Below are 25,154 nucleotides of genomic sequence, written 5' to 3'. Positions count from 1 at the left end.
ATTCACACTATACATGCTTCCTCTAGGAATCTCTAGGGAATCTCTATTGGCCTACCATTTCTGGAGCCATGGGTGAAATCAAATTCAAAGGCCTTTGCATACTTGACTATTTGTATGTTGACACTTGAGGCAGCAGAATTGTTGTCCTGGGTTTTAATGTAGACAGATTATAAGTGGAAGAAAGAAGACAGCAATGGGAAAGACAGTAAATAGGATAGATTTTTGGCAGATTTTGCATTTGGAGGTGATGGTGTCTAAACAGGAGGCGAAGCGTGAGCTGCATATATTAGCAGAGCAGATTCAGAACATTGGTTCCTAGTGAAAACATTTGTCTCACTGATAATATTTTCACTTAAAAAGGTTCAGTAATTTCCTTAAAACAGCAGGTCACTGTAATTTCGTTAAAACAGGAGGAAATAGTGCATTTGTTGGGGACTATTTTCAGTGGCTGATTAATTTAAATGATATGCTTTAGAGTCTGTTTCTAGCAGCGGGCCGGTGTGTGTGGGATTGAGTAAAACTAAACTAACGTGTGTGTGTGTGTGCGTGTGCGTGTGTGTGTGTGTGTGTGTGTGTGTGTGTGTGTGTGTGTTAATGGCAGTGAAGGAACTTGTCACCTAGCAAGCTTCATCAATTCTATATTAAAAAGAGTTGACAATACAGTTTCACTTTTTAGACTACTGGTCAAACCTCAATCAAACAGCTAAGTTACAACTACTAAAAAGAGCCTAGTTCAACTGTCTTCACTGTTAATTTACTGTAATTAACTGGCAGTGGCTTTACCTGCAAATGACTGTATTTTTCACAGTTTCTTATTGTATTTTAGAAATACAGTGTTTTACTGGAATTAATTTGTAGTATATTGCTGTATTCTTGTTTATATATGACACAGTACTGCTTTCAAGTATTAGGAACCATACCATTACAGTACAAGTACACATACCTGCTCCCATACATGTTCCCATAGCTGTACAACATAGTACAGTACAAGTACACATACACGTACCAGTACCGGTATCAGTACCAGTACAACACAGTACTGCAAGCAATCAGAACTTGACCCTTAGCCATACTGTGACTCTGTATCTGTACTCGTACTTGTACCTGTACCTGTGCTGGTACACAAACCCATCTCTTACCAGTACCTGTACCTGGACTCATACTTGTACCTGTACCTGTGCTGGTACACATACACAAACCCGTACCAGTACCTGTACTTGTACCGGTACCTATGCTGGTACACATACTCATTACGGTACCAGTACCTGTATTTGTACCTGGACTTATCCTTGTACTTGTACCCGTACTGGTACACAAATCCATTCCTGTACCAGTACCTGTACTTGTACCTGGACTCATTCTTGTACCTATACCAGTACTGGTAGACAAACCCATTCCCGTACCAGTACATGTTCCTGTACCTGGACTCATTCTTGCACCTGTACCCGTACAAATCCATTCCTGTACCAGTACCTGTATCTGTACTTGTACATGTACCTGTACCCGTGCTGGTACACGTACCCCTACCCGTACCTGTACCTGTACCAATCAATACATTTTCAGTGTAGTAATGTGTTCTGTTGTATTTCAGTGAAAATGTACAGTACATTCCAGTAAATAATGGCATTCTCTTAAAGAGCTGAAAACACATATATTTTTCTCCCAGATTGCATTGTAATGTACAGTGTATACACTTTATGACATCAATACAGTAGAATACTGTTCAGATTTCACTGTAAATTTGCAGCTTAGGTTTCCAGTGTATTGAATACAGAGATTAATTCAAAAGAGTGCTGTGATATAGTAAACAGTGGAGGATGCATGTCAGGGGGATTTTACGCTTGGAGACACATATTTTGAACTCTCAGTCTAGATTAAATCAATGTCAAAAACCTTTCAGAAGTAACGTTGAAGTCTTCTGTTGTTTGTTTTTCATCAATCCAGGGTTTCTAAGCACAGGAGACCAGGCAGCCAAGGGCAACTACGGCCTGTTGGATCAAATTCAGGCTCTCAGGTGGATCAAAGAAAACATCCAGGCCTTCAAAGGAGATCCGAAGAGAGTGACCATTTTTGGCTCTGGCGCCGGAGCATCGTGCGTCAGCCTGCTCACCCTCTCGCATTACTCAGAAGGTACGTCTACTCGCTGACAGGAATGCAAAACCACACAGAGATATGCTCACATGCAAAGGGACTTTTCATCATTTTGTCATTTAGGCTATATATGTACAAGGGCTTGACATCAAGAACATGCTCCTGCTGGTAATGCTTTCAAAGTCCCACTGATGATTGCAAGTCTAGACTGAATTATAAATTCAGGTATATGTAACTGTAGAGAAAGGAATTATAATCAGGAGCAAAGACTGGCAGTTTTTCATGGTTAACTGAAGTTAATTGAAAGTGGAATATGTTGTTTTCTTTGGCTTTTGTGGAAAGTCTTAAGAATGGGGGTTGTTGACAGTGGACTTTAAGGGGGAGATAATAGGTCAACAGGAGATAACAGGTCAACAGTAGATACCACATAGAAGTGGTGCACTGTAAAAAAACAAACAAAAAAAACAGTTGTGTTACGGTAAACTGGCAGCTGTAGTTGCCAGAAGTTTACCGTAATAAATATGGTGCAACCTTTTCTAATATTACGGTAAAATTATATTAGCACTGTAAATTTCACATTTAACATTGCCATTTTAATCCATATTTTATGGTAAAAAATAAAAACTTTTTCCATCAAAAGAAACGCTGTCCTGCCATATAATTGACAAGAAAATACTGTATAAATGCCACATAAATTAAAGATTTTACCATTAATTATCAGTATATCTTTGTTAGAGATATGGTAGTGCATTTAACACTAAGAAAAAGTAATTTTACAAAAAATAAATGCAAAAATTACAGTTATGGCTATATATTACAGTTTATTTTTTGTGACAAACACTTTTACTTTTATTGTCATGGTTTAGCAGTTTTTCCACTGTAAAATCCACAGACATGTTTTACAGTGTGTTTCAAGTTGTTCTAGTAAAAAATGACTTGATCAATCAATTAATTAAACCTTTTAAGGTGAATAAGGGTTTAGAATTTTAATGTATTGCTTTCTGAAGTCAATTTCCACGCTCATCTATGTCCCATAAGTGTATTTTAATATCAAGACTGGACAAAAATGGTCAAAATAGCCTGAAAATTGAGCCTGCTACAGCCTCTAAAAGGGAAAAAATGCAGCAAAAAACAAACACCAGGGGGTTAAACTGCCTGTCATAAATTTGGCTTATATAGATAATCAGGATCCAAGATCTCTGTATGGGAACACCCCAAGCTTTCTTGTAGTCTAACCATCTGGAGGACAGTTCTACTTGTGCAGGAGAAGTATTCAAATGTATTGGGCAAAGTGCCATGCAAATGAATATTCATGCTACGCAAGAAGTGACCCTTTGTGGCAAAATCGTAACTGTAACACAAGTTATAATCTAATGAGTGGGTTGCCATTAAAACTGCTGAGAACAATCATTCGCCAACATGATTAAATCCCTTTAAATGACCCCATTAGCTTTTTTTGATCACTAACATGTGTTCTATCCATGTTTTGAGTCCCTGAACTGCTAACTCTTCAAGACCAGCTAAAGGGTCATTATGTTGTTTGTTTTGTCGTATTACCTTCTGAGATTGGAGCTGTCAAATTAAAGTTCGGTCTAAAAGGTGTTTTTTGGTAATTTATTAAAATTAGCTTTCAATTTCGACACCATTACCACTGCTTGGGAACATTTTGTCTTAAAAGTTATGAGAGTTTGAGTTAGGTTTACTAGGTACTTCGTGGTGCATTCAGTTGCACTTTTTAAACTCAGAGAAACTCAAGCTGCTGTTGTAGGAAGTACCCTTCAGTTTCAGTTTAAATGTTTGATGGGAGCCACTACATCAAGATTGCGAAACGGAGATGGCAGCCGTATAAAATCTATGAGAAGAGATATATCTTCCAAGCCACTCAGAAGGTCAATCTTGGTGTCCAAATCTACATTTTCTGGGTTAAGGAATCCATGTAAGCTATTGAGAATATCACTAGATGATTATTTGATCAAATATTGTTTAGACTACTGGTCAAACCTTAATGTAAATAGATACAATAAATATTTACAATAAATACATGTAAATACATGGCCATAGGTCATGTACAGTGCATATATTTTTAATTATTCATTCATTTAATTGAACTTTATGAAATATTTTATATAGTAGCATCAAGAAGCTACTAACTTCCTGTTTTCTGATTTTTAGGCTGCATATTTCCTTAGAAATATTTTGCCCAGTGCCTCTGTGATTTATCTGTTTTGACACGTAGTGTTTTGATACAAGACATGAAAGATAATTTAATTTGTATTTCAGTAGGGAGAGACTTCATTTAGGAGTGAAATAAAATCAGTTTAGTTTGGAAATGTTTGTATTTTTGCAATAAGACCCCATGTAACATAATTTTTTTAGGGAGTAGAGATGCAATGCAAACACTGGTGGTGGTGGTGGTGGTTGGAGGTTGGAAGAGAGATGGAGGGAAAATGAATGAGAAACACAAAGAGTCTTCCTTTATGAACTTCGGCTAAGCTTCATTAAACTCTGTATAATCACAAGAAAACTTTGAAAATAATGCACTGAGTTCGGTAGCATCAGATATTAAAATATCCTGTTTCTTGACTTTATATCAGATTAATCATATTTGATGACAACATGCAGTGGCACGAACCAAAGTATGTGTTTATTCAAGTGTGTATTCTGCCTCGCTCTACAAGCATTAGAGGAGAAGGGATGAATGGCTTCTGGATTATCATAAAGTATTAACATCTTTATTTATATGTATTATTAATGTATGTTTTAAATAGATGAGTCAAAAGGTCAGCCTTTTTTTTTCTGGCTTTCATAAATGAATAGTTCCGTGCCACCAGCGAGGACAGTGGCCTGACCCATCTGTCAAGGGAAAAGGATTTGGGAGGATTGAATCTTAAAAAGTGCTGCTGTAGTTCTCAGGCCATTTTCCTCTCCATGTGCGACAAATACAGACTACCCACAAAATCAACCATTTTTTTTAGCTTTCTGGTCGAAATCCGTTGGGTTTACCTTGTAGGCAATCAGAGTTGGAGGAATTGTATTTGCTTTTTGTCTTGTTTTGCAGCTATTAGGTCTATTTCATTTTTTTCACCATATACTTGAGGGAATAAACCTGTCTTACTTTACATTTAGATAAGTCATTGTGTTCTGATAAGCAGCAATCATGGTGGAGAAAGTCAACAAACTTCTTGGTGATGCTGTTTTTTGCTCTGTTGTTGTTCAGTTGCCATAAAGAACCATCAGCTTGTGCATCAGCAAACATAGCAAAATAACTCAGGTGCAAAAATGGTTTAACCCTAAAAAAAAATCCAACAAAAGGTTTCTCAGAGGTTTACAGTAGTATCAAATGTACTTCAAACATACTAAAAGTTTACCTATTTCTGACTCCAAGAAATGCCCCATTTTCAAAATAGCGGCCACCAGGTCTTTAAAATGACCATTATTCCTTTTAGTCAGGAGGCGGCGCTAAATAAAGGGGACACGTTGGACAAAAGCTACACATTTTTTCTACATCCGCCACATTTCTCTCCATCACCATAAGTTTTGATGGGAGCCAATTCTTCAAGATTGCAGATCAGAGATGGCAGCCGTATAAAATCTATGAGAACCCATATACCTTCAAAGCCACTTAGAAGGTCAATGTTGATGACAAAATCTACATTTTCTGGGTCAATGAATGCATTAAAGCTATTGAGAATATCAATAGATGATTATTTGATCAAATATTGTTTAGACCAGTGGTTCTCAACCTTTTTTCAATGATGTACCCCCTGTGAAATGTTTTTTTCAGCCAAGTACCCCCTAACCAGGGCAAAGCAGATCCGTGTCTGATTTTTTTAAAGTTTGGAACTGATAAACACATACTTAATTCAAACATTTGAAAAAAAAGCTATTTCAAATATTTTAAATGTTAATAATCCATGACTAAATTTATTGCAAGTATTTCTCATCACTAAAATGTAGTGATTCAAACTAATGTAGTAAAAACAGTGAGCATATAACCATTTAAAACTATAACTGCTACGCTTCAACCACGACTCCATCTTTGAGTTTTCAAGTGATTGACAGTTGATGCCAGGTGGCATATGATAGGTTGGGTCCAACCATCCTGGTATGGGGGAGACTCTGGGTTTTTAGGATCAGGAAATTAAATAGCCTACTGAATATAAAATTCATTTTATGAACTCATACTAGGGGTATACAGAGGTACACCTAACCCCATTTGAGAACCACTGGTTTGGATTACTGGTCAAAACTCAATTTAAATGAATACAAATAAATATTTACAATAAATGCATGTTAATACATGGCCATAGGTCATATACAGTGCATATATTTTTGAAAAACCAATAACATGCATAAATTAAACTGAACTTTATTAGCTTCACTCATATTATTTATTACATTTACAACCACTAGGGCTGGGCGATAGGGAACAAAAGTCATATCCCAATATATTCAGGCTGAATATCGATATATGGTATGGATCCCGATATTTTTTAACGCTAAGTGAAAGCAAATGTTCAGTCAAAGTCAAAGCCAAATATCACATGTCAAAAGTAGTTTAATTGAAACCGTTTATTTAAGTGAACATAAATACTATATAACAACAGGAGTACCTTTTAAAAAAAATCAAAGCTCCATAAAGTGCACATTTAAATAAAAAAATATCTTAAATAAAATCTGCAGCTTGCCTGGACCAAGGATCACAGTACATCGATATATGCGATATGGTCTAATTCCATATCACATTTAAAAATATATCAGTATATATTTTATATCGTTATATCGCCCAGCCCGAACAACAGACACTTTACAGTTTCCCTTCAGTAATTACAGATTTCTCCTTTCTCATATGGCTTTGCCTAGTGTTGGTGACTTCCTGCCCATCTTGGACGCCATCTTGAAAATGACACCTTTCTAGTGGTCAGATTTTGGTAAACTTTTAGTATGTTATTAAGGACATCTATTACTACAAAAAGAGCTGAGAAAGCTTTTGTTAGTTTTTGTTTTGAATTTTTTTTCCCATATAAGCACCCGCCAAGATAATAAAACCTCAGTCACTCTATATGTATAATTTTGAAATTACCATATGACTTTAACTACATTGGACTAGCAGCACAGCAGTAAAACCTCATATACTGCTAACCAGGTCTTGTGGGAAATGTCTGCTGTGTGCTCAAAACATACTTTTCATGTCGGCCTGGTTGAGTCACCACCACTGTGTGTTTGCATGAGTATAAATAGCGCTCTCTGAAACAAAAAAATACACACAACTCCACTGTTCCAAGTGTATTGTGGCCTACTTGCTGATTGGCAGTCCGTGAAGCACTTCTACCAATATTCCAGGATGTGAAAACTGCCTCAGGTGTTGTTGCTATATAAACAGCAAATCTCTTTTTTGTTCCGGTTTGTTCATTAGGGACACAAGGATGTATTGTCAATAGTCTGAATCATCCTTTTATTTGCCTTGAAATGTTTTTATGCTGGTCTGACAAGAGATAGAGCTTAAGGATTCTGTTTGACTAGGCTTATTTTAGTCATATTTATAGATTAAACTATTTATTAATATGGTATAAAACACAAAATACTCTCTGAAATGGATCTTGTATATGCCAAATAGGAAAACTTTATAATTGTGCCCTGTCCTTTGCTATTAGTTCTCTATATAGGTAGATGGAGATTGCTTTAGTAAAGGCAATCCAAATCATTTAATTTTAACCTGTATTTGCATAAAGCGGCAATGTTACCTGGCAGATAATCCTGCTAACAAACAGCCAGACAGCTGCTGACACACATAAAAGCCTCAGACATCAACCAGGGAAAAGGCCACTGCTGACATGAGTTTGCAACAACCGCAAATGTAACTTTTATCACTTTAGATGCTACTGTGGTCCTTGTATTTCAAAACCACTGCTGACCGAATCTTGTATGGGAACACCCCAAGCTTTCTTGTAGTCCAACCATCTGGAGGACAGTTCTACTTGTGCAGGAGAAGTATTCAAATGTATTGGGCAAAGTGCCATGCAATTGAATATTCATGCTACGCAAGAAGTGACCCTTTGTGGCAAAATCGTAACTGTAACACAAGTTATAATCTAATGAGTGGGTTGCCATTAAAACTGCTGAGAACAATCATTCGCCAACATGATTAAATCCCTTTAAAAGACCCCAGTACTTTTTCTTGATCACTAACATGTGTTCTATCCAGGTTTTGAGTCCCTGAACTGCTAACGCTAGAGACTAGCTAAAGGGTCATTATGTTGTTTGTTTTGTTGTATGACCTTCTGAGATTGGAGCTGTCAAATTCAAGTTTGGTCTAAAAGTTTATTTTTGGTAATTGATTAAAATTAGCTTTCAATTTCGACACCATTACCACTGCTTGGGAACATTTTGTTTTAAAAGTTATGAGAATTTGAGTTAGGTTTACTAGGTACTTCGTGGTGCAGTGTGTGTTTTTATTGGATGAAATGAATTGAAAATGATTGAAATCAATACTTCAGCCTTAAAATGATTATTTTCACATCAGTTATTCACCTGGAAATGTTAAGTTTTTCTTGAATGGCTCCTCTGTGAACAATTAATCCGAAAACTGAGTAAATCTTTAAAGAATTGAAAATTTGTGGCTGCATTAAACGACAGCACAATTATAGCACAAAATACACAATTATATCAAACCATCATTCATGCAGTATAATCCAAGTTTTATTTATCCAGTCGCATGCTCTCTACTTCTCAAAAACTTTAATTTATGCAGAAATTTTATTATTACTATTAATATTAACACTTACCACTACCAGTTAGGTTTACAAAGTACTTTGTTGTGCATTCAGTTGCACTTTTTAAACTCAAAGAAACACAAGCTGTTGTTGTAGTAAGTTCCCTTCTGCCATCTAGTGGCTCTTCCCTTTGTGGTTTATCAATAAAAACATTGTTTTAAAGTAATTGTTATTAAATTATCAATATATTATTATATTGAAACTCTACCACATTACCTTAGTGTGATACATTCCAAAAAAACATGGCAGAATAATTTTAAATATTTTTTATTGTAGCATGGTTTTGAGACCCTGAACTGCTAATGCTCCAAGACTAGCTAAAGCATCAGTATGTTGTCTGTTTTGTCGTATGATCTTCTGAGACATCAACCAGGGAAAAGGCCACTGCTGACATTAGTTTGCAACACCTGCAAACGTCACTTTTGTCACTTTAGAACAACTTCAGATGCTGGTGTGGTCCTTGCTCTTCAAACCCACTGCTGACCAAATGTTGTATTTCTGTCTAAAAACTGTTAACACTAAATCACTTGTGTCTATTTCTAGGCTTTTGTTCATGTGTGCTTTACTAACACCACTCCAATCTCAGATCTGTTCCAGAAAGCTATCATCCAGAGTGGCACGGCCCTGTCCAGCTGGGCGGTCAACTACCAGCCTGCCAAGTACACGCGAGCCCTGGCTGAGAAGGTGGGCTGCAACATGCTGGACACCATCGACCTGGTGGAGTGCCTGCAGAACAAGAACTACAAGGAGCTTATCGAGCAGTACATCACACCTGCGAAGTACCACATCGCCTTCGGGCCTGTGATCGATGGCGACGTCATCCCAGATGACCCCCAGATCCTGATGGAGCAAGGGGAGTTCCTCAACTATGACATCATGCTGGGGGTCAATCAGGGCGAGGGGTTTAAGTTCGTAGATGGCATCGTTGACAGTGAGGACGGGGTGTCCGCCAATGACTTTGACTTTGCTGTGTCGGACTTCGTGGACCATCTCTATGGCTACCCTGAGGGCAAGGACACTCTCCGCGAGACCATCAAATTCATGTACACAGACTGGGCGGACAAGGAGAACCCAGAGACCCGGCGCAAGACCCTCGTGGCTCTGTTCACTGACCACCAGTGGGTGGCACCAGCAGTGGCTACAGCTGACCTCCACGCCCAGTATGGCTCACCCACCTACTTCTACGCTTTCTACCACCACTGTCAGAGCGACATGAAGCCCAGCTGGGCTGACTCGGCCCACGGTGATGAAGTACCATATGTGTTTGGAATCCCAATGATCGGCCCAACGGATCTCTTCAACTGCAACTTCTCCAAGAACGATGTGATGCTGAGTGCTGTGGTCATGACCTACTGGACTAACTTTGCCAAAACAGGGTGAGTGTTTCCTTCCTTTGTCATTACTTCAGTTTGTTCTCCGGTCAAAACCGTCAATATAGGTTGTGTGTACTGGCAATGAAATACAAGCTATATTTATGTATTACACAGTCCACTGCAATTCGTCCACCGCCATTTCCCTGACCAAGTAATGACTGACAGATAAGCGAAATTAAAATGACCTTTGGTAGGAGGCTGTGGGGGTCATCCCTCTGTTACCCGGGACCTATGTTTAAAAAAAAAAAGGTCCTAGGATCCCCGTTTTTTCCCAACAAGGGTCCTATGTTCCCCACTGTTGCGGGGCACCTATGTTCCCCTCTTTGTATGAGACTGGGGGACATAGGACCCTTTTTCCCCGCTTTTCCCAAAAAGGGTCCTATGTTTCCCAGTCATTTACTTTTTCCACCACTACTGCCAAATTCCATGGCAAATAGGCCTATGTAGGCCTTCGGGCTGTTTGATGCGCATATGCAAATAGGCCTAGACGAGGAAAGATTAGGTCAGGGGTGGCAAACCTGCAGGTCTCCAGCTAACCCTAACCCCGCAACAGTGGGGAACATAGGACCGTTTTGCAGAATAAGGGTCCTATGCTACAGGGGAACATAGCCCCTTTTTGGGAAAAACAGGGAACATAGGACCTTTTTTTTCTAAAAAAGGGAACATAGGACCCGGGGAACATAGGGATGACCCTCTTCAGACTATCCATTGAGAGCAACCATCTATAATCTGCTTAGAAATTGTATTTTAGAAATGCTCCATTCTATCCGACCTTGCTTCACAATGATTATGTTTTGATGTTTCTTCGTTGTCGATACGTGCAAGGTTCAAGGTACCAATGTTTTCATCCATAAAATTATGGAAATTACAATGCTCCCTTTGGGCTTTGTGTACTGCACCCTGATCGCTCTGATGATATGTACAACTAAAACGACCTTTAACCCCACAGAGAATAACTATGTGATACCCCCAAGATAGATTTAGAGTCAGGTATCAACACAGGGTTTTTGTTATGATTAGTGTATTAATGATTAACTCATGAGTCAAAGAGATCAAGTGGAGGTTAATAAAACAAGTCAAATCCTCCCCCGGTGCTGCAGCAACGCTGGATTTGATGAGAGGATTTACTCACTGTTTATATTTGGATCACGTTTTTGTTTCACACACCTTGAGATTAGGTATCAGGGAGTTTGCAGCCCAGTCATACTGAAAATTCACTTTAAGTTGAATAAATAAAGTCTTGCTCAGCTTCATAGGCTGCAGCGTTCCCTCCTCTGCTCTCTGTTTGGCTTCCATCCAGTCAATGCCTAGTCGGGGGGATTGGCTCCCTCATAGACATGTTGAGAAGGCTCTTTTCACTTGCTTTTTTTGAGTGTGCTTCCAATAAAGCAGTGAGTTAAAGTAGACATTTTTAACAAATCTTCCCCACTCTCCCGCTGTGTTTCATGCTAGAATGTTTATTTTTAACGTTTATATGTGCAAACAATCTCAGCGTGACTATGATTTTGTAAAGAATCGACATCTATCTGGTTCACCAAGTTCACCAAAAACAAAATATAGCAACTCCTATGCATGCTTCGGCATGTTAATAAGATAAGATTATAAAATGTTAAAACATGATTTTAAGTATTTAAACCTGTAAATGTACATAAAATGAGAATAATTGTGTTTCTGTTGGATATGTGTGTAAATATACGAAAATACACATACAGATAAGTGAAAAATAGCTTACAAGTATATATCTATATCTATATATATATATATACATTATATATATATATATATATATATATATATATATATATATATATATATATATATATATATATCAGGAATGGGCAACTTAAATGCTGGAGGGGGCCACAATTTTTCATGGACACTACCACAGGGCCACATATAGGACCGTGCACTTCACCAGATATGATGAAACTGCAATTTTTAAATATGTTAGTAGTGCAATAACTTAACATATTTCATGCTCAAATGCATTTATAACTGTATAAATAGGAATACAAAAGGTTTGAAGCAAATAAAAAATAACCACTTACTGTGATTTCTTTTTTTTTTCAGTGCAAGAACAGCAGACCAACATTAATTTATTAATTGCAAGAAGTAATTTTGTGCATCTTTATACGGCACTTTTAAGATTTCATGCTCAAATGCATGTATTTGTACTGAGGGCCACTTCAAGTGAGGGTGCAGGCCGTATGCGGCCCCCGGGCCTCCAGTTGCCCATCCCTGATATATATATATATATATATACATACATACATACACATACTTACATTTCACTTATGTGTGTGTATTTGTGTATACACATAGAATATATATATATATATATATATATATATATATTATACATACTTATATATATACACACACACAAACACACACACACACCTGTCTGTCTGTCTATTTATCTATAAGTGGAATGCTACTTAGTTTGTCCCAGTCGTCTTACTGTAGATATCGTTTTGTGTGAAGTAATCAGCAGCAGACGAAGGAGCCCGAGCCGATCTGGTACCTACACCGGTATAGAGCCACAGTGCGGTTCACAATGGTTCATCATGCTATCCTTATGACTCGTTGGTACCAGTGTTTACAAATGCTTCTCGGTTAGAGACTCCACTTCTCTCTCCAATCTGGCAACCGCCAGTTCCAGCTGTCATACCTGCTCCTCACATTTCCCTTTCTGTTTCCTCTCGCTTCATGATTCTGCTCTCCTCCTACTGCTCCACCGGCTCTCACACTCTGCCTTCAGCTCCTGCCAGCTGTTCTCAAAGGCAGTCTTAATCTTTTCATTCAGCTCTTTAAAGGCAGCTTCCATCTTATCGTCTTGTTCCTGCCACCAAGCTCGGACTCTCGCTCCATCGGAATAAGGAGACAGTTAATTTCTTCTTCTCTTTCATTAATAATCTCCTTCCTGAGCTGGAAGTAAAGCTTCCCTCTGCTTGGAGAGCGATTCGGATAAATCAACCTCTTCACTTCCTGTTCTGCATGGAGGAATTTTCTCCCCAGAAAGCTTCTGTTCTCATGGATCAGTTGACTTGTATACTGTTGAGTTTGCCGGGTTCTGTTAACCCTTTGATGCACAACATATCTAACAGAAATATGTTGAGTTGCATGATGGGAAGTGTAGGAACCAGGAATTTTGCACTGCAAAAAAGGTGTGTCTTTTTATGTTGACGACACCCAATTATATCTATTAGTCAAGTTGGATGAAACCGATCAGATAACTAAACTACACAATGCAAAAAAATGTTGTCTAAAAACAAGATAAAAACACTAAATCTGAGGGAAATGATCTTGCTGCATGGGCAGATAATTTCACTTGACAGGATTTATTCTCACCAGGTACTCCGGCTTCCTCCCACAGTCCAAAAACATGCACTAAGGTTTAATTGATGACTCTAAATTGCCCGTATGTGTGAATGACAGTGTGACTGTCTGTGTACCCCGCCTCTCGCCCAATGTCAGCTGGGATAGGCTCCAGCCCCCCGCAACCCGATTGCGGATAAGCGGTTAATGGTAATGAATGAATGAATGAATAAATCTAGAAATAAGCATGTTGAACGCTTAAAATAAGAAATTAACTCTTAAAACAAGATAAATTTAAAGCTGCAAGCAGTGATGAACTGGCCCGAGCAGAGTGACCTGACAATTATTTGTTTCTTACCAAGATAAAAAAAACTTTTTGTGTCGTTTTTTGGTGGGTTTTTTGTCCTTTTGGTGGGTTTTTTTTTGTCGTTTTGTGTCTTTTTTTTTTGGGTGATTTTAGGTCCTTTGTTTCTTTTTTGGTCATTTTAAATCTTTTGTGTCTTTTTGTTTGTCTTTTTTGGTCTTTTTGTGTCTTTTTTGTGTCTTTTTGTTTGTCTTTTTTGGTCTTTTTGTGTCTTTTTTGTGTCTTTTTTGGTCATTTTGTGTCTTTTTACATCATTTTTTGGTCACTAAATGACCAAATATGACAAAAAATGTACAAAAGAGATAAATTAAAGCTGCAAGCAGTTATGAACTGGCCCGAGCAGAGTGACCTGACAATTATTTGTTTCTTACTAAGATAAAAAAACTTTTTGTGTCGTTTACTGGTGGGTTTTTTGTCTTTTTGGTGTTTTTTTTTTGTCTTTTTGTGTCTTTTTTGGGTGATTTTAGGTCCTTTGTTTCTTTTTTGGTCATTTTACATCTTTTGTGTCTTTTTGTTTGTCTTTTTTTTGTCTTTTGTGTCTTTTTTGTGTCTTTTTTTGGTCATTTTGTGTCTTTTTACATCATTTTTTTGGTCACTAAATGACCAAATATGACAAAAAATGTACAAAAGAGATAAATTAAAGCTGCAAGCAGTTATGAACTGGCCCGACCAGAGTGCACTGACAATTATTTGTTTCTTACCAAGATAAAAAAAAAAACTTGGTTCATAATTTATCTTGCTCGAAGAGTTAATTTCCTATTTTAAGTGTACAACATGCTTATTTCTAGATTTAATAATCTTAATTTAAGAAATCTTGTCAATTGAAATTATCTGTCCATGCAGCAAGATCATTTCCCTCAGATTTAGTGTTTTTATCTTGTTTTTAGACACACCTTTTTTGCAGTGTGGAATTTGATATAGTCTTGTGCAGGGATGGGCAACTTAAATGCTGCAGGGGGCCACAAATAGGACCGTGCACTCAACCAGATATGATGAATCTCCAATTTTAAATAGGTTTACAATGCAGTAACTTAACATATTTCATGCTCAAATGCATGCTTAACAGTATAAAAAGGAATACAAAAGGTTTGAAGCAAATAAAAATAACCACTTACTTTGAAATATGGCAAATAAGTGCAAGAACAGCAGACCAAAATTAATTGCAAGAAGTAATTTTGTGCATTTTTACACTGCACTTTTAAGATTTTATGCTCAAATGCATGTAGTTGTACCGAGGGCCACCTCAAGTGAGGGTGCCCATCTCCAGTTGCCCATCCCTGGTTTAGTGACTAAAAGTCAAATATCTCAACCACTGCTTATCTGATTTTGGCACTGCTGGTCTTTATGAGTGCCACAGTCCAAAGACACACAGTTTAGGATTAATTGGTGACTCTATAATACCCGTAGAAGTGAATGAGAGCTTGAATGGTTTTCTGCGTCAATGTGTCTGCCCTGTGATGATCTGTCACCCCGCCCAGGGTATACCCCGCCTCTCGTCCAATGTTAGCTGGGATCGGCTCCAGCCCCTCGTGGACCGAATCTCGATAAGTAGTTGATAGTCAGGCGGCTTAGCTAAATTAAGGGGACCCGTCTGACAAAAGCACCAATTTTTTCCACGTGCTCTCTTTCACTATAGGTTTCAATTTTTGGTAGGAGCCATTTCATCAAGATTGTGGATTGGAGATATCAGCCATATAAAGTCTATGAGAACCAATATATCTTCCAAGCCACTTAGAAAGTCAATCTTGGTGTCAAAATATACATTTTCTGGGTCAAAAAATCATTTCAAGCTATTGAGAATATCACCAGATACGTATTTGATCAAATAGATATGTTAATTTTTACCCAGACTGGTAGGCAACTTGCTTTAAGTGCCGCAGCAGGAATCCTGAGTTGAAAGTGTTTAGAATCTGTGTTTATGGGAGAGTTCGGATTAGCTGCCATGTACACTGCTCAAATAAATCGAGGGAAAGTTTTCATCTCATGTCAGATCTTGTATATCTATATTTCCCAACAGAAAATGTATATTTTGACACCAAGATTGACCTTTTAAGTGGCTTGGAAGATATATTGGTTCTCATAGACTTTATATGGCTGCCATCTCCAATCTGCAATCTTGATGGAGTGGCTCCTACCAAAAATTTAAACCTATGGTGATAGAGAGCATGTGGAAAACACTTGCTTTAGTCCAGCGTGTCCCCGTTCTTCCTAAATCTGGTCCTAATCCGCCCGACGATAAGGACAATGAATGAATGAATGAATGAATCTCAACAGGATATATTGCACTCCTCTCCATAGGAAATAGTCAATAATAGACCATTATAGTCAAAGAATTGAAAGGTGCTGCTCTAACTCTATGTATAAGATTAGTCATATAACACTCTATACAAGCTTGTTTTCCACAAACAGTGGAAGATGCTCTGTGGCAGACACTACACGCTAACACTGAATACATTACAGCTCATCCAAGTACATGAAAGCATCTGCTCCACCACTCTGCTGACACATATTGCAACTGTGAATTCTGTTTTCATACACCTGTCAGACTGAGAGGAGTACAGATTTAGTACCCCAACCTATGGCAAGAGTCACTGCTATTATCGGCAGATTGGATGCTTGATGGAAACATATGCAAGCAGAACATGTATTTTGCAGTTCAATGAGCATACAACCCCCCCAACATTGTATTTTCTTTTCTTTTTTCACCAAATTCAGTAGCTGGGTAGTGGCATATTGTTCCAGCATATGTTAGTAGTGAGATGACAGGCTCACCACATGCCTTATGTATAGTTCCATATGTAGCCACCAGTTGGAGGGCAGACCTAGCATTATGGCCAGCCTTTTTCATCAGAGAAACACTTCAGGCAGAGGCACAGGTGTGGCTGTGTATATTTTGGATGAATGTGTTTGACCTACCTTTAATAGATAGCTGTTACCTTGGCAACAACTACTCTTCCTGGGGTCCATATTACTAAAAGAGACTATAGGGCGCCACAGGAATGACTTCTTAAACCAGTAAGTGAGTTAGCATGTTAGCACCCTGGGGTCTAACCTCTTAAAGTCAATGAGGATTTTGAATGGGTTGTTGCCTGGAATAAGGTCTGTGGCTAACACAAGCTGAAGAGATGTTCAAGCTTTGTAGTACAACATAAAAAAGGTAGTAAATCCCTCCACCATTGAATTTTGATGTTTTAACATGTCCTTAAAAAGGCAGTTGCTAACAAGTAGCTTAATGAGACTGAAGTGGATGTCCAGGACATTAAACATCACAGACAAGAACTCTCGCCTTACCGCCTCTAGCCGTGTTTTTCATGCTCTTGCAAACTCGATTAGCTAGTTTAGATTAGGTTAATAAACAATTTTTAAGGCTATGGTTTCGCTACCTTGTCAAAACCGCTGGTTAGCTTGTAAGACACCTTTTAACTTCTCTTGGCTGCCTCGACGCTTCAAACATCATAAAAGTGGTGTTCATTTGTGAAGATTATCCTGCTGAGCAAAATGCGTTAGCATCAGAAACGTGTGTTTGCCACAAAGCTTATTTTCTGCAATGATCCAAATTCCAATGCAAAATCCCATAGGAGAATTCTCAACAGACCCCATGACATGCTACTTCCTGTTCGGCCTACAAAATACACCATTAGTTCGATCTCTATTACAATAGTAATGACGTCGTCACAACTTAATTACAACTTGAAATATGCTTTCAACTAGACTAAATTTGTTACATTTGCATTTTTTCCCCTCTGCATTGCCACAATGTACGTGGTCCTCACAGCACAGCCACACTACCACCATATGATTACCTTATATAATACGATGCATTGCTGTAGATTTAAAATGAGTTAAAATGATACGTTTTGAATTCAGGGTTTATGCTGTTACCCAGACATATAAGTTGTGTTTTTGCCCTAAGGATGCAGCTTGGCTGATTACATAACTAACTGTTCCTTTATGCTGTAACAGTTTTTTCTGCACCTACAATTCTGGCAAATGTTAATTTATGTAAAACAGTCAGTTATCTAACGCTGATTATTTTCTTCTTTTGTGAAATCTGGATAACAACGGGACGTTTAGGATGCGGCGCTGTGCATGTGGAAGCCTTTAAGGATCTCAGGAACATAATTGTGTTTGTTAAGTCTTAAAACTTGCTGTTGTTTTCAATTAATTATTTGCCTAATTTCCCTAATCTGTAGACATTTTCAGATGTGGTGAAAAGGCAAACAGAAATACTCAAAGGGGACTTTTAGTTTCTGATTAGGCTTTTTAGCTCCCGACTTTAGTTGTTGGATTAGTTCCTGGAATGATTTGGTCCAACTGGCTATAGAAGGCATGAATGGGCTTGTGATTGGGCTTATATTACAGCCAGCTGACACACTGATACATAAATGCCGGAATTTACAAGAAGGTTGAGCAACATGATTCACTGCAGGTTACTAAAATTACCATTACATATTCACCTCTGCTAGCAACATTGTATTTATGGTCTGTTTGAATAAAAAAAAAAAAAATCTAATTTCACGAAAGTTGGCGGAAGGTTGAAGCATGGACCAGCTAAGAGCCCATCAATTTTTTTGAACAGATCTAAATCACAGGGCGGACGCATCAGTTGTTTTTAATTTTCATGCGATATATGGTATTTGGTAGTGATGTGCTAGTAAAGCCTCATGAAGCATTTTCTCTATTTTCTGAGCCCACTAGATGATGCTCTTGTGCTTTTAGTCCTTTGTTGAACATGGGGTGACATCTTGTGGGCTCAGAAAAAAGAGAAAATGATTCATGAGGCTTCATTGGCACATCACTAGTATTTGGCATCTATTAAAATCCAGCAGGTGGTAGGAAAGTTCACATTCACAGGTACCAGTGATCCTTTGGGGCACATGTAACTTCTCAAACTTCACATAGAAAACTCATTATGGAGCACTCGGGGGTAGTAACTTCTAATAGTTTTGGAAATACAGCATATCCTGACATATGTAGTGGTCGCACTTGTAGATTTGCATGTTATAGAAGACGTTGTGTAGGTAAGCGCTATCTGAGTGCCTTTCTAGGTGATGATTGGTTTCAATAAATGAGGGCTATTTAAATTGAATCACACTAACTAATAGCACCTAATATCAAACAACATTTTGTAAAAAGAAAAGCATCTGGGTGGGGTGATCCCTATATTCCCCAGATCCTTTTTTTTTTAGAAAAAAGGTCCTATGTTTCCTGTTTTTCCCCAAAAAGGGTTAGCTTTTTCCTTTTAGGGTTAGGGTTACGTTAGGTTTAGGGTTAGGTTATTTGCATATGCGCGTCAAACAGCCCGTAGGCCTACATAGGCCAATTTGCCATGGAATTTGGCGGTAATGGTGGAAAAAGTAACAGACCGGGGAACATAAGACCTTTTTTCCTTGTTTTTCCCAAAAATGGTCCTATGTTCCTCGGTCTGTTACTTTTTCCACCATTACTGCCAAATCTCATACAAAGATGGGAACATAGACACGCTCCCATCTGGGTCTGTAATTGCTTCTTTTTTTCACAAATGAATATGCAAAGGAAAAATACAATGAAGTACTTTTAACAAGCATCTTCAAATGGTAGAATGAGCCATTAGCAGATGGCTTGTATGTGGAAGTCTGCAGATTTACTTGCCTCTCAGCCCTTCTTTTGTTTTAGCACAATCAGTTCAACAACCTTCTAGGAACTGTGATTGCTTTGTTTTAGAACTCTTGGGTCAGCTTTGTCTCCCAGAAGACCTTTATTGCTTGGACAACCTCCTGTTTTGTGCCCAGTTAAGATCCTTTCAAACCAACAACACCAACCAAACAGACTCCATAGGGTTCCATGTGATGACTCTGCAGGAGTCTTAACTCCGCTGATTTCTCTGACTCAAAGCATTTATTTACTTTGGAAGGTTATCCTGAAAAACAACTGGTTGGGCTCATAATATTGCTTGATATATGAATCTGGTCATATGAAACATGGTGTGTCACGTGATGCCATTGGGCCAAGAAAGACTTTTCCTATAGGACTTACATTGGAAAACAAACGTCTGTACATCAACGGATGTTATTTTTCATGGGTCAAATGGTTAATTTCACAAACAGAATTCCATTGGGTTTGATTACATTGACAAAATCGAGAAGAGATGGAAGATTAAATAGTTTTTATCACAGCGCTAAACATTAAGTCCTATGGGCCGAAAATACAATAGAGCAGCAGAAGACATTTGTATTTATTTAATGCATGAAAGTTGAACTTTTGAGCAACTTCCATAGAGAATAAGCAGAACCTGCCTCCACCACTGTGTCCACTTCTCTTTATATATTCATGATTACTGGCTTTGTGGTGTTCTTCTACTTCCTTTGGGAATTGAATTGTGGGACAAAAGTGTCCAAGAAAAGCACATTAAAAAAATACTTTTAGTTCGCCTACTGCTTCTTTAAAGTATGCTGAACTTTATTTTTTCACCTTCTAATGTGAACACACTCAAGAATAACACAGCGATAGACAGAATGCATCAGAGGGGAAAACAATCCATTGATCTCCAATGACTTTGTATTGACAGAAGGAGCCTGCTTGTCAATTCCATCTGTTAGCAAATAACAGAAAAATGTCTAAAAGCTGCTGTGTGATGAAATGCACAATTAGCATGGTAAAGAACCAATAACCAAGTTTTACCAAGCTGACGCACCGAAAGAAGAGTTTCTTAAAGAATAAAAGTGGATATAGACGTATACAAATGTGAGGCATCAGCTGTTACAATGTGCAAACTGTAGGATATTGACGCTCAGTGACAGCACAAGTAACATTCGGGATATTAAGTCATATATCTCATCCATATATCCAGGCTAATTACATTATTAAAAACTAAACAAGAACACTGGCTGGTATGGTGACGGGGTCAAACACACTGGCACAAGACAAGGGAAAACACAGACTATTGGAACACATGGAGGGAAGGGAGCACCAGGTGAACACAATCGGTAATTAGGGGAGACAATCAGACAGATGACACACGGGGAAGGGCAAGTGACCCAAAACGAGAGGAGAGTTACTATTTCAAAATAAAGCAGGAAATAACGAGACCAGAACACACAATAAGACACAACCTCAAGGCGATGTGACACAACTAATCATTTACAATGCTTAAATGTAACGTTTTTTTTTTAGCTAGAGATAGATTTAAAAGAACAAAAGTGGACACAGACATATACAAACGTGAGGCATCAGCAGTTACAATGTAAAAACTGTCGGATATCAGAATCCCTAATGTTACTTACTGTGCTGCGCATTCTGTCACGAAGTCATATATCTAATCCATGTAGCCAGGCTAACTACATTATTAAACACTACATTAAAACTGCAGTATTATGTTTGAAAGTGCCTTAGCTGGCTAACAATTGTAGCTTACATTAACTTGCTAACACATAGCTTGCTAATACATAGCTTACCTGTCCTCTCTGGTAGTCACAGAGTGCTAAAATAATCATTTAAATGCTTAAAGCTAACATTTTTAGCGTTTCAGCCTTGGCTACATGTTGTGGCACAGATATGGGGATGTGGTGTTCAGGGTATGGCATGTTGCACTCTCTCTCCATGCAGTGCATCAGCAACATTAGCAATGTTATACAGAGGCAGTAGTTCATCAGTGTTCCTTAGTGGCCCCAAAAATGGATTGTGTGATTGAAGATGAGTCCCTCCTCTTGAGTATTCAAATACACACCCCTCAACACACACAGAGCAACCGAACAACACACAGATACACAAACACTCCAGTGTGTCTGCTCCAAGGTTGTTGTCTAGCCTTCACTCCCCCTCACCTCTCCAAAGTTAATAAAATTGCTCCCACAAAGTCACTAGAGAGGCAGCTTTATTCCAAACTACAGAACAATAACACCCCGGGTGAGACTGAGTATTAAGAAAATGTGACAACAGACCTGGAAATGTGTCATCGGTGTATAAAGGACACAGAACGTTTTGTCAGCTTGTGCATTCACATTCAGAGTCACCTCGAAACACATTAGCTTTGAATAGAGAGAGCAGAAAAATAGAAGAGAGCTTTGACTTTTGAGGTAATGACTCATCTACAAGTATCATAAATTAGTGATAAGTGAATTTAATGGTTTAACTTTATCATCACGCACCTTTAACAGTATTTGAAGGAAAGGCCCATTTACAGAGTCACATAAAACTGTTTTAAATATGGTCATTATGTTTAAATGGTGGTGAAGGTGAATGTAATGTTTAGTTTGTTTCCTTGTATTCTATGTCCCATTAATGCATGTTTACTGGGTCATAATGAGGAAAGGTCCCCGAATCCAAAGTTTGGTCATTTGACTTCAATTTATTGATTTTTGTCTCTTTTCCTCTTTCAGGGATCCAAACCAGCCGGTTCCACAGGATACAAAGTTCATCCACACAAAACCCAACCGTTTTGAGGAGGTCGCCTGGACCAAGTACAACCCCAAAGACCAGCTCTACCTGCACATCGGCCTCAAACCGCGAGTCCGAGACCACTACCGTGCTACCAAGGTGGCTTTCTGGTTAGAGCTGGTTCCACACCTCCATAACATCAATGAATTCTTTCAATACGTATCCACCACCACCAAAATACCTCCGCAGGACACCACCCCTTACCCTTACACCAAACGATTCCCTGGTAAAAACAACTGGCCATCCACCACCCGCCATCCAGGGGTGCCACCCGCCAACACCAAGCAGACCACCGACCAACGCAAGAGCGGCGACCTGACCGACGAGTCGACCGTCGTGATCGAGACCAAGAGGGACTACTCCACCGAGCTCAGCGTCACCATCGCAGTCGGAGCCTCCCTGCTCTTTCTGAACATCCTCGCCTTCGCCGCGCTCTACTACAAAAAAGACAAGCGGCGGCACGAGTCCAACCGGCGCGTCCCCACGCCGCAGCGAAACTCCGCCCCGACCAACACGCCCTCCACCGCCAATGACGTGGCCCACCTGCAGAGCGAGGAGCTCATGTCTTTGCAGATGAAGCAGCAGCAGCTGGAGCACGAGCACCACCACGAGTGCGAGTCCATGCAGACCCACGACACGCTGCGCCTCACTTGCCCGCCCGACTACACCCTCACCCTGCGCCGCTCGCCCGACGACATACCCCTGATGACGCCCAGCACCATCACCATGATCCCCAACTCACTGGCTGGCATGCAGCCTCTGCACAACTTCAATACTTTTGGTGGCAGCCAGAACAGTACCAACTTACCCCACGGTCACTCCACCACACGGGTATAGGAGACAGGATGGCGCTGGATTTCCTCTGGATCAGCCACTGACCTCGCAAGGCAAATACGAGTGACTGACTGTGTGAAGCACAGACTCAGTAGATGCTATTTTGCTACCACGCCTTCTTGAAAAGCATATACAGTATAAATTGATCATGAACCAGTGAAAATATTCAAAGTGAATGTTACTATAGTAATAACTCTACTCGGAGCTAAGCTTCACAGAGGGTTTTCGAAGAGTTTTACCAAAAGAAAAGGCAACCAGGGGATGACTATTAATATTCTTACAATAAAAAATGAAGTGACAGAGAAGCTTTTGCAGAGGCTTTTGTGCCATGAATACAGGAAGACAGTGGCAACCCTTGTTGAAAAGCAACAACTGAACGTCTGAAACATCTTTTCATGATCCTTCATGCATCAGACACCTGACTTGGGCACAGAATTCTACACCCCAGCCTGAAATGTATTTATGAAAACTTTGTTAAAAAAACAAAAAGGAAAGAAAAAAGGTATATAGTTGTGCGTGGAATTAAAAAATCGAAAAAAAGAAAAAATATATTAAGAGCTCCTTCTATTATTTGATTTTTTTTGGCTGAGATCTTTTGTTTTTTTTCTTGTGCTTTCTGTTTAGGTGCGTGTAAATATATTCAGACATTCTTCATTCTTCTTCTGATCATCTTGTGTTTCATTATTCTTTTTCCACAGAACGACCAAAATGCGAACACAATCCCATCTTTTGAGAGTTGCACACTGTGCGTCTGCAGGTCATCACATACAGTGCTGTCTCGTGCGTTGCTTTGTTTCCACTCTTTAGACACTGCATGTCCAAAAAACAGCTTTACTCTCCATTTTCAGACACGTCTTCTGTCTGAGAATGAGGACTGACTGGATCCCATCACCTGCTGTCATCCTGTTATGCTTCCAATAGTTTTCTTTGTGGGCTTTTTCTGTCTTGCAATCTCAGCACTGCCTGAGCTTACAATGTGACCAGCAATGTATTATTTAGAAATAAAAAAAAAAGGCAGTGCAATTTTTTGTATCAATATTAGTTGGATATGTTTGTAAAGAAATATATGTTAGATATTTCAAATTGTCATATGCTAGCAATATGTAAAGTATTGTGCCAGGCTTGTGATATTTTGGGTTACAAAAGCAAGTGAATGAGTGTAAATATTAATGATATTAATTATTATAAAATTACAACAAAAGTAACCATTAACTCTCTTTCCGTTTTGCATCCTATTACAAAAAAAATGGAAGTACATCCTGAAGATTTTAAGCTACATTTGTAAATTCTATAAAAGATATATTCTTGCCATTTGGTCCCTAAACCAGTCAAGATAACAAGGGTTTTAATGTAGAGTTTTAAAATCCTTAGTTTGTCTTATTTTTGTTTGCGGTTTTGCCTTAAGTGATAATAGAGATATTTCTGGCTGGACACCTGTATAAACTTTTTCTGCAACATTTTTAATAAAATATCACAGTATTTTCTAAAAAAAAAAGAAAAAAATGACGTGGAGGTTTTTGTTGGTTTTGATTGGATGGTTGTGTGGGGCATGTGTGTGAAGGGGTCATCCCTATGTTCTCCGGGTCCTATGTCCCCCGCTCATAGGACCCTTTTTTAAAATAAAGGTCCTATGTTCCCTGTTTTTCCCAAAAAAGGTCCTATGTTCCCCGTTTTTCCCAAAAAGGGTCCTATGTTCCCTGTTTTTCCCAAGAAGGGTCCTGTGTTCCTCGTTTTTCCCCCCACAAAGGTCCTATGTACTCCGTTTTTTCCCCAAAAAAAGGTCCTATGTACCCCATTTTTCGCAAAAAAAGTCCTATGTTCCCTGTTTTTCCCAAAAAAGTTCCTATGTTCCCCGTTTTTCCCAAAAAGGTCCTATGTTCCCTGTTTTTCCCAAAAAGTGTCCTATGTTCTCAATTTTTCCCAAAAAAGTTCCTATGTTCCCCGTTTCCCCCCCAAAAAGGTCCTATGTTCCCCGTTTTCCCAAAA

At 38.8% G+C, this 25,154-nt stretch overlaps 1 protein-coding gene across 1 annotated transcript in view; it reads left to right on the top strand.

Annotated features, from left to right (window-relative positions):
- Nucleotides 1-24,627, top strand: part of nlgn4xa (neuroligin 4 X-linked a) — a 134,225-nt gene extending 109,598 nt beyond the window's left edge. Inside the window, exons 4-6 of the mRNA XM_059327580.1 lie at nt 1,945-2,130; nt 9,451-10,240; nt 22,277-24,627. Of these exons, the coding sequence (XP_059183563.1) occupies nt 1,945-2,130; nt 9,451-10,240; nt 22,277-23,171 (1,871 nt within the window). The 3' untranslated portion in view covers nt 23,172-24,627. The remainder of the gene's footprint in view (nt 1-1,944; nt 2,131-9,450; nt 10,241-22,276) is intronic.
- The last annotated feature ends 527 nt before the right edge of the window (nt 24,628-25,154 follow it).

This window comes from Centropristis striata, chromosome 24 (genome assembly GCF_030273125.1).
Source record: "Centropristis striata isolate RG_2023a ecotype Rhode Island chromosome 24, C.striata_1.0, whole genome shotgun sequence".
Lineage (NCBI taxonomy): Eukaryota > Metazoa > Chordata > Actinopteri > Perciformes > Serranidae > Centropristis > Centropristis striata.
The sequence above is the reverse complement of the archived record's forward strand: the minus strand, read 5'-3'. Positions and strand labels throughout refer to the sequence as shown.